Source organism: Sinocyclocheilus rhinocerous, unplaced genomic scaffold (genome assembly GCF_001515625.1).
Source record: "Sinocyclocheilus rhinocerous isolate Xijiao unplaced genomic scaffold, SAMN03320098_v1.1 scaffold1705, whole genome shotgun sequence".
NCBI classification, from domain to species: Eukaryota; Metazoa; Chordata; class Actinopteri; order Cypriniformes; family Cyprinidae; genus Sinocyclocheilus; species Sinocyclocheilus rhinocerous.
In genome coordinates, this window is record NW_015643585.1 from 150257 (window position 1) to 161005 (window position 10749).

The 10749-nt window shown below is 37.2% G+C and overlaps 1 protein-coding gene across 1 annotated transcript in view; it reads right to left on the reverse strand.

The window, feature by feature from the left end:
• taf2 (TAF2 RNA polymerase II, TATA box binding protein (TBP)-associated factor) overlaps positions 1 to 10749 on the reverse strand; it is an 80134-nt gene that overhangs the window by 29146 nt on the left and 40239 nt on the right. The window contains exons 16-19 of the mRNA XM_016574918.1: positions 7313 to 7565; positions 6312 to 6452; positions 5605 to 5715; positions 5210 to 5403 (exon numbers count right to left, since the gene is read on the reverse strand). Coding sequence (XP_016430404.1) covers positions 5210 to 5403; positions 5605 to 5715; positions 6312 to 6452; positions 7313 to 7565 — 699 coding nt within the window. The remainder of the gene's footprint in view (positions 1 to 5209; positions 5404 to 5604; positions 5716 to 6311; positions 6453 to 7312; positions 7566 to 10749) is intronic.

The following is a 10749-nucleotide window of genomic DNA, read 5'->3' on the forward strand; positions in this document are numbered from 1 at the left end:
CGAATCGATGCATTTTTGTAAGAAAAATATCCATATTCAAAATGTAAAACAGCTATTAAACAGCTTGGAAGATCAAAGACAATTTATAATATAACTCCGACTGGATTCGTCTGAAAGAAGAAAGTCATATACACCTAGGATGCCTTGAGGGCGAGTAATTCATGGGCTAATTTTCATTTTTGGGTGAAATAACCCTTTAACCCGAACTTTTATTTTGATGGGTTACTGTGAAGACCTTCGAGTTTCTATTTGTAGCCTTTAATATGACAATAGTTTTTCTCAAAAGAAATGGTAAAATGCTCATGAAGTGTCTCAGAGCAGTTCTAGAGATCATGTTCATACTCGTATATTGAAGCGGCACAGGCTGAAAACACCGCGAGTGTCACGCGCGCTTCAGTATGTGTGTAGTAAACGAAACCGCGCGCCTGTGCCATTAATTCATACAGAGACGTGCAGAACATACAGGATTCATATTTAAATAGTATTTTTGCGGCTTAATATTCACAGGCACTAGTCTATATCACGTTTTGATTTAAGTGTAATTACCTACTTTTGATTTATCCATCCAAAAACACACAGTAAAATCAATTTTTAATAATTGGATTCCGTGTCTGCGTATTTCCGCATCGCAGAAATCATAGGGCCCTATAATTATCCGATTACTTGATTAATCGTCAGAACAATCGACAGATTACTCAATTACTCAAATAATGACAGCTGTTTGTGCAGCTTCTCTTTGAACTACGGCTGTAAATGCTGCTCCATCTGAAAGCATGTGAAAATACCACATTTAATAACATGATTTTACTCCAAACTCACTTCATAACGTCAGTCGAGTGTTTGAAATAAATCCTTCAGTGAGATGTGGCTTCTTACACAGAATAAGGCACGCAACATATTTCATATATTCTAAGCAGTGATAAAGTCTATGTCGATTAGCATTGCATTATAGATATACTTCATTATAATGAAAATTATAATAATAACTCAGATAAACCATATATTGTCATAGTCGTGTGTTTATTAGTCACGTTGAATCAATGAAAGCATTTACATTTTCTGTTTATTCAGGAACCGCTATAGAGATTTCCTTGGTTTCTTCTGCGGGGCATATTTGGAGTTTCTGCATGAGAGCGCCCTCTGGCATTCGGATGGAAATTTACTACTGATCACAGAACCGTGCTTCACTGAAAGATATGCATGACAATCGCAGCTTCTGTCTAATCGTGATTTCGATTTCATTTCGATTTATCGTGCAGCCCCAGAGGGCAGACATCACGTTGCCTGTTATATCGTTTGGGCTGCCTTGTTGAGCACATTGGCACTGAGAACATTATATTTCACACACTTTAAGCTCTTTTATTTTCCAGATGTAAAAGGATTAGTCCAACGAATCATTCGGTTTGTAATGCGTACCAAACCGAAAGCCTCGTACCGAATGGTTCAATACAAATACGTGTATCGTTACACCCCTAAAATATATAAATATACAGTGTTTCCCATACATTGATTTATTTGTGGCGGCCCGTCACAATATCAAAACTGACCGCCACAACTAGATTTTCTAAAAGGCTTAGACTTCGTTGAATAAACATGAGCATGTGCACTTTTCAAAATCGACTGTCACTTATATCACTGCATTTCTGAAGGAAACCGACTGTCTTCAGAAAATTTTGGATGTCATTTTCATTTCATCTTGAATGTAATGCCTGATAAAGCAGCGTTTGTGAGCGGATGAATTTGCATATACTGTATATGCCGCCACAAATAGAGTGCAAGTCTGTGGGAAACACTGAATATATATATATATATATATATATATATATACACACACACACACACACACACACATACATACATATATATTAGGGATGTCAATTGTAGATCAATTTTTACGATCAGTTAATCTATTAATCATTAACCTTAATACTGCAAAATGCTTCTATTGCAGTGGCATATTCACCGGCATGACAGGATGTGCAAAAGCCACTCAAAACGTCAGCTTCCTCACCCAAAATAAAGGGCATTTTAAACTAAATAAAGGCTAGTAGCAGGATTGTAAAATTAAGATGTGATTAAGATCATTCGATAAAATGAAGAGAGTGCGCCATAGTTACTTTTGGGATCATTTAACTTTGTTGGCTGTTTCATATCCCGTCACAGAGACCGCTGAACGCGCCTTTTTAAATGGTTTCATGGTGCTCATTGTTGTTTTTTTAAAACATAATCGCAATGTTTGCAATTAACATTATTGGCATTTAAAATAAAATGATCCCAAACGTAACTGCGGCTCGTGGGGCTGTGCCGCACGGTCAGAGAACCGCTTCCACCGGCGGTACTGCGGCAAATCACACCGTTGCTCACATGAAAAATTTGAATGCGAGTATGCTTTGTTTATAAGAGAAATAATGGGTTAGCAGTCAAATGTTACATCATAACCATGCTTTTGCATTCATGCTGTTCGATACATTTAAAGCCATATGCGGCTTTGTGTTCTGTTTTGCCGATTGGTCACGAATTTCCACGACTTTAATAATATTTATGGTTTCTTTTCCCAAATCCTCACCGTCTCACCCTCTATTTCGCAGGTTTATTTTATTGTCGTTCACTTTTAATCACTGTTTTCACATCTCTTACTGTGGTAAACATGCGGGGGGAAATTAAAGATTTCATGGCCATGATTTAAGAACTCGTTCCTATGACTTATTTCATTCCCTCATTTTAGTTAAATCATGGGTTTTCTAGGTAACAAATTAATGAAACATGGACAGTGGCCACAAATGAATAAGTCGTAGGAATGAATTATATACAAACTATGTATATCAGTGGCAAGCGGTGACTTTTTTAACCAGGTATGCTTAGTGCAAAGATTAAGACCACCCCCCCCCCACTTCTCTGCTCTCGTCATTGCTTTTAGGACACATGCAAAGAGGAAAACACAGTGGCAGGTGTCGATTTAAAGGTATGCATATTCCTACCTTATTTGTAAATGAAATTCATCTCCAATCCTTCTTCTATCGTTTCAGGTTTATCCATAGTTATTAGAATGCTAGAAAACAGCTGCTTTTCCAAGTGAAAACCGCCAAATAACGTTTACACAGTTACGTTATGATGCGTAATATTCAGAGGGTGGGGAGATGGGGGATTATCCCGCTCTATATGTCTCTGCATCGACTGAATGATTTTTTTATTTTATTTATTTATTCTTTTATTTTTATTCCCAATGAATAGGAGTTAAAACTCTCACCCGGGTGACACTACTCCAATGATCCAATAATAAAAAAAAAAAACATCTTTAAAATATTGGCAAGTAACGTTGCAAACAACAATATAATCAGATAAGGACTTTAACCGTTAGCGACACAAGTATATGGAAAACAAAGGTATTGTTTCCTATTTTTTTCCTGATGTTTGTTATTATTTACAATTTTATGTACATTTAAAAAAAAAAAATTTTATTTACCACTTAGGCACATTGACAATAACATCTTCAACATTGTCTATGACCAGGTATGTTTTTAGTAGACTTTCAAAATTTGCTTTGCTTGAGAAAGCATGAAAACATACAGTTATGTATTTTTTTTTTCAAATGATTTAGTTGAGTTAGTTTTGCATCAAACACAATGTAATTTTCGGCAATCGAGATCTGGTAGCAACAGCTAGCGCATTTTTCCGCTTGGGCGAGTGCTTCGCGGACAGCTTACCTCGTGCATGAAATCATGCACATACCAGCAAAACACTGAGAACGCGCTACAATCCTGACGAATCATAGCAACAGAGCGGAGGTGCCAAAGCTGCGGAGAATCCGCTTACCCGGAAGCTTCCGTCACTGACATAGATTTACAGAAAATTTCCGTTGTTTTCAAATAAATCATTTTACATACTTATTCCCAAATCTTTATTAAGCTTTAAGTCACATCTCAAATGACAAGGGATCAACTTACAGTATAATCATGTTTATATTAATTAGCCCGTGAACTCATTCTCTCAGACGGCCTGGGTATGCGGCGCATTTGCAGCTTATATGGACGGAATATATATATCTGTCCTGCTCATGTCCGCAGCCCTGTCAACCGATATGAAACAATTATCTGGGAAAATTATAATTAAACATGACTTAGTTACTACATTTCAATACAAAAGAACTTTGTACTGTTTTTGTTTTAATGTATTTTTAAAGTTTGGATCACATTAGAAGCGTAATTTGTACGTTAGTAAATTATTTTAGCCACAGATCCAGCCCCGTCACATCACTAACTCGTCTCCCCGAGTTACCATCTTCCGCCATTTTGGAGAGTACCACGACGCATGTACGTGCTTTCCCCAGAATGTAATCAACGTAATCAGCGTTGTTTACGTTCAGCATGCATGCACTTTCTCGTTATTCTACGTTATGTTCTGGTGAAAACGCGGACATGCGTTGTGGTACTCTCCAAAATGGCTGAAGATGGTAACTCGGGGAGAAGAATTGTTAAATAAATTATGTTATTTTTGTTTTCTTTGCGCACAAAACGTATTCTCGTAGCTTCGCATAATTGAAGTTGAGCCACTGATGTCACATGGACCGTTTTACCAATGTCATTGCTATGTTTCTGGGACTGGGAATATTGCAGTTGCGTTGCTGTCTATGCAGGATCTGAGAGCTCTCACATTTATCATCAAAAATATCTTAATTTGTGTTCTGAAGATGAACGAAGGTCTTACGGGTTTGGAACAACATGAGGGTGAGTAATTAAACGCGATGAGAGACGGCGCTGGTGGAGGATTGAATGCAATGCTGTCAGATTACCCCATGTCTCATTCACCGGTGAGAAAACATTACAGTACAAAATGTGTAGTAGTACAATAATAGCGAGACTTTAGAAGAGACTTTCAAACAGCATAACAAAAAATGTTTTTGAACCAAATCACCTACACTGCCTTTAAAAAGTTGAGTCTGAGAGACTTTTGTTTATTTGATGGGAATTTCACATTTCTTTTTTGTATTTAGTCTAAATACAAATAAAAGGTGAACCTTAATTTATCTGTACCATTTTTATTTAGAAAGTATTAGCCTATATAGTTTAATAGGAGGAAGTTACATAAACATGGCAAATCATTTTTCAAAAGTTTGTTGGTACAGACATCCGTTGTAGGTGTTCTTGGCAGTCTTTTCATGAGACCCATCTAAATTTCCACAAATCACATGCATGTAAAATAGATCACACACCTGACAGTTATGGTGTTACGGTAGCTCGGCAGCAGTTTTTCCATGTTAAGAAAGCGTGTGATTTCCTCCAAGATCAGGCGAACATCTGTGTTTAAGTTGTCCACTGTGCGCACCTCGTTATTAATGCTGATGGCAGGAGTCAGTGAATTTGTCAGGGCATCAATCAGCTCAGCACGATAGTAATTATCAGAAAACTGCAGTAGAAAAAACAAAATTACAACAGTTCTGTGATGTAACCTCTGACAAGTAATTTATGTAAATAAAGACAGCAATGTATAGAAAAAAACATGAGCTTTCAGGTTTAGATCAATTGGGACACTTGTAGCATGTAGCCTTCTACTTTTCATCAAAACGCTAATTTCTTTATTACAAACCAATTTTCTTTGCTCTATTACCTTGTTCTTCCGGTTGTCATTGTATTTGATGAGGTCCAGTATAAAGTTGAGGACCTCTTTGGGACAAAGGTTCTGAACATCTCGGAGTAGAGCCATGGCCACAGGCATAGTCTACATGAAAAGAATAGTCAAGTCTACGTTAGTGTCATTCTAGCAACAAAGTTGTGGTGCAAAAGATTGACAATAGTGTTCAGCCCTCTTCCTTGAAATGGAAGTAGGTGTCAGAGATAGCAATAGAGTAAAAAGTTTGCGGAAGATGTGAGTTGGATCTTTGGTGGTGATGCTGTGGGCCTTGTTCAAACAGTGTTAAACCCAAATGCCTGATATGGCAGGGAATGAGTTTCCAATAATTCTCTAGCACACAATAAGAATTATAAGAATTCAAAGAAGTATAAGAATAATGCTTATTCTTAATTACTTATTGTGAGCTAATGACTAACAACAATTGTTATTTAACATTCAGGCACCAGAGCAGTGTTCATTGTGGGACCTCTACGGCACCTTTACATGCCGGGCCGATATCTAGCATCTCTACTGTGGAGGAGCTTGCTTGTCTTACATATTTCATTTCTGACATGAATCACTGGGTCCTGTCTTACGGTCCAACGGTTGTCCATGATACTTTTTGTTGAAGATAAAAATGAACTTCTTATCTAACTAGGCTATAATTAAAATCTTAAATTATCCAATTATAAAAAAGGTATTACCTTTTGCAGGAAGTAGCTCTGAAAATTGATGAAGTTGTTTGTCTTGACAATATTCGGGCAGCTTTTGCAGCAGAACATGCGTGTAAAAAGAGACTTCATGGCTGGGGGGCCAGTCCAGGTGCTCATCATGGAATTAGCAATCTAACACAGTTCAAACACAGTTAATGCCTCCCAAAAAAGCAAGCAATATAATAATTTCAAACAGTATGGAAACTCAACTGCTAATTCAAATGCATGAATAAACAATATAGTTTTAAAGGTGATGTAGATGATTAACTGATTAACTGACATTAACAATAATGTCATTAGTCATAAGTTACCTTAATAATGTCAAATTACCACATTGCCACTTTTGTTTTGCTTTAGTTAAAAAAAAAAAAACTACTTCAATTACGGTCATGGTAAAATAATAAAAAATATAACGTTTAAAAAAATAGAGAGGATGAAGTTTTGTTTCACTTGAAGAAAATCTCAATACAAAACATATGTACTACACTTTTTTACACTTCTTGTCACTTGTTTTTCTGTGGTAATTTAGGCCTACATCACTTGCTAACTGTAGTCTGTGTTTTTGAAATACGATAACCTGTATTTGGGACAACATACTGAGATTAGCAAACATTTAAAAAAAATTGAAAACATGGTCAACTGGCAAGCACAACTCTGAAGAAAGAGGTGTTGTTTATCATTTATTAGAGTTGAGGAAAATAGACAACAATCCAAAAGGTTTCCAAATCCAAAAATAAAGTAAAATTGTGAAATAATATTAGAATTCAAAATTCCCCGTTTAAACAAATATTTAAAAATATAATATATTCCTGTCTGTAATGGCAAAGCTGAAATTTAGCAGCAATTACGTCATAGCGTCATACGATTCTTTAGAAATCATTATAATATGCTGATGAGGTGCTGAAGAAGCAAGTGTATGAGATACATTACCGTCTTACTGCTAATTTAACTAATTATGCTACATATTTTGTATATAAGGTAGCATGTTTTACCTTAGCCAGACAAAAGCAGGCCTGCATGCGGACTTTATAAAAGCACTGGTCTTGTTCTAAAATATCAGTGAGAGCAAGTCGCGAGGCCGGTGTGGGAAATATTTCCAGCGCTGAGATAGCCTCCTCCTGGGCCACCACATCCCTCTCAAACCGCAACTGGTACTGCCACATGAAATCGGCCTGTTCAAACTCCACCTTCCGTAGGATGGACATGTCCGGATCAATTCGAATCCACAGCAGAGGAGAGTCAGCACTGTGACATTACAACAGAAGAAAAGGGTTCATTGTAGGCGCAATGTTAAAATAAATCAAGCTCGCCATGATTTTGACTAAAGAAACTCGGAAGGACCTTCCTAAAGCCTAGAAAGACCATGGATTTTAAATTCTGACTGGATATTATAAAAAAAAAAAAAAAAGGAGACTGGTCTGAAAGCATAAAAGGTAGATTCCACATTAAAGGGGTCATATGATGCGATTTAAATTTTTCCTTTCTCTTTTAACCATTGGTAAATTGGAAATTGGCATCAACGATTTCTACCGTGTAACATTGCGATGGACGATGGGGGCGTGGTTGGGGGATAGAAGGGCAGGGTTGGGGGTGTGCCCAAAGCGTGAATTCGTATTCAGAAAAGCACGGAAAACAAACAACGCATTCTACGGAGCCACTAAAGGGACATGGTTAGCTGCTTGCTAGCGGTAGTCCGTTACATGACAGTACATTAAATTTCGCTTACTACATAAAGAGAGTAAGAAGAGATGACTGAGGACGATGGCCCCAACACAAACAGAACGTTCCGCTAACGTTACTATAAGGTTCCCATTTGGTTATTTTTTTGTGAACCAAATAAGAACGTTCTAGGAATGTTCCCTGTAGGTTCTCTTTTAATAAGCTAAAGGGAACGTTCCCAGAACGTTCCCTGCAAGTTATTTTTAGGTTTAATTTTATAACCTACAGAGAATGTTCCCAGAACGTTCCCTGCAGGTTATTTTCAGTTGTCTGGCCAGAGGAGAACTGGCCCCCCGACTGAGCCTGGTTTCTCCCAAGTTTTTTTCTCCATTCTGTCACTGATGGAATTTTGGTTCCTTTTCGCTGTCGCCTCTGGCTTGCTTAGTTGGGGAGACTTAATTTCCAGCGATATCTTCAACTTGATTGCACAGATACTATTTAAACTGAACTGAGCCGGATGATGACATCACTGAATTCAATGATGAACTGTCTTTAACTGGAAAATTAGTGTTTACTATTGTCATTTTGCATTATTGACACACTATTTTCCTATTTAATGCTGTAAAGTTGCTTTGACACAATCTGTATTGTTAAAAGTGCTATATAAATAAAGGTGACTTGACTTGACTATTTCCCTGCATTTATCACGTGAATCCCTCGCTGCTGACAGAGAGAGATAAACTATACATGTGGCAAGCGGTGCAAACAACAATAGCAGGAGAAGAAGCCATTACTCACCGTGATTGATGAATGATTCTGACTTAGCACTGTTGTATGATGAACTCTTGAAAAACGGCGCGAGAGAGAAAAGAAAACGGTAATAGATGCGAATAGAAACGCGAATGGAAACGTGAATGACAAGCTAACCGGCTAACGAATGCTAATGCGCTGTACCTATTGAGAGTAAATAGGTACAATTAACAATTAAAATCTGAAATTGTGATTTCAGAGAGATTTGACAAGTCTACTTGAAAAGAACATGTTAACGGAGAGGTTTTTCTTTTTTCTTTTTACTGACCAAAAGAGAGAAGCACATCATCGTTAATACAGTGGTAAGAAATGAATGTAATGTTATCCTACTTAACTCTTTCCCCGCCGTTGACGAGTTATCTCGTCTTTTACAAGAAAACGCTTCCCGCCAAAGACGAGTTTTTACGGCTTTTCGTGTTTTCACTGTTATACACTCGGGGGATGTGATTTTCTCACCTTTTTGCTCAAAATTATGAATTTTTTTACAAAACCTACCTATATTCAAGTGATGATAAAAAAAAAAGAATGCTTTAAGCTAGAATAAAACTGATTTTTTTTGTTTAAAAGTAGAGGCTCTGTTATTTATTCTGGAGTATTGCATATTCAAATATTCATACACCTAATATACTGGAGGCCATCCAATTTTAGTGAAAATCATCAAAATCGCTGGCGGTGGCTGGCAACTTTTTTCAAAAATGCTGGCGGGGAAAGCGTTAAAGTCAAATAAATGTTATTCATTTTTAATGTCTGGAAAAATAAAATTCACATTTTTAAAACCCAATATTTTGTGTAAGTCATTGTTGGTGCTTAAGAAGCGTAAAATCTGGATTATTATATGGTACATGGTAGTTATAATAATTCAATCTCATTTAATGCTCCTTTTATGATGGTTAAATGTGCTCTGAATATCTTTAATGATTAAACAATAGTTTAAAACAAGACATGGTTTGTAGTACTGATTATTGAGGTACATGTCCCATCTTCCATGCTGCTTTCTATACCGGACGCAGAGTGCTGGATGATTACTGACGGACAGCAGCGGTATCAGAGTAAAGAGGTTAGGATAACATTCTGGGAACCTTCAGAGAACGTTAATAGAACATTCCCTTTAGGTTAGGGGAACGTTCCCGGAACCTACCGAGAACGTTCTTGGAACGTTCCCGGAACTTTCCCCTAACTTAAAGGGAACGTTCTATTTACGTTAAGAAAACTTTCCTGGCTAACCAACAGGGAACATTCTTGGGAACGTTCTGGGAACCAAAAATTGTTAGCTGGGGCGAATGTGTGGTAAGTACTGCTGCCCCGTAGTATATAGAGTACGTGTGATCACGAATCTTGAAAGTGAAAGTAAAATGAGATCACGCATTCAAAAGCGGTTTCAATGCCCCGCATATTAATAGCGGCTCCCTAATGCCGCAATTTATATACAGTATAATTATCCAACAATATAATTGCGAGAGAATGTATTGAAATATTATTTTTTTTCTCCCATCTCATATTAATTCCCTTTAGGGGTTCCGTAGTACACATCATTTCCTTTCCGAAAACGGTAGGCTTGTTCGACTTCATGCGGTGCCGCAAAGATCGGCTGCCGACAAAAGCGATGGATTCTGGTTAGAAAATTTGTCTGACTTTGATCGCCGCTGCAGCTGCCTTACGATCACATGTGCCATCAAAGTACCGCGAGAGCAAAACGAGACCAGCCGCCTAGGTCAGTTGCACAAAATCGGCTGCGAAAGCCTTGCTGACAACACACTTTATTCTCATTGGTTAGATTCTGTGATGACAAGAACGATGTGTTTTGCATTTAACAATTCAATTCATAATGCACAAATCTGTGTTTTTATAACAGTAAAATCTTTTTTAGTGTACTCGCAGTTATATTGAGTAACGTTTATCAAAAAAAAAAAAAAAAAAAAGATAAAAACAAATATACCCCCACTTTATTGGTATTTAAATA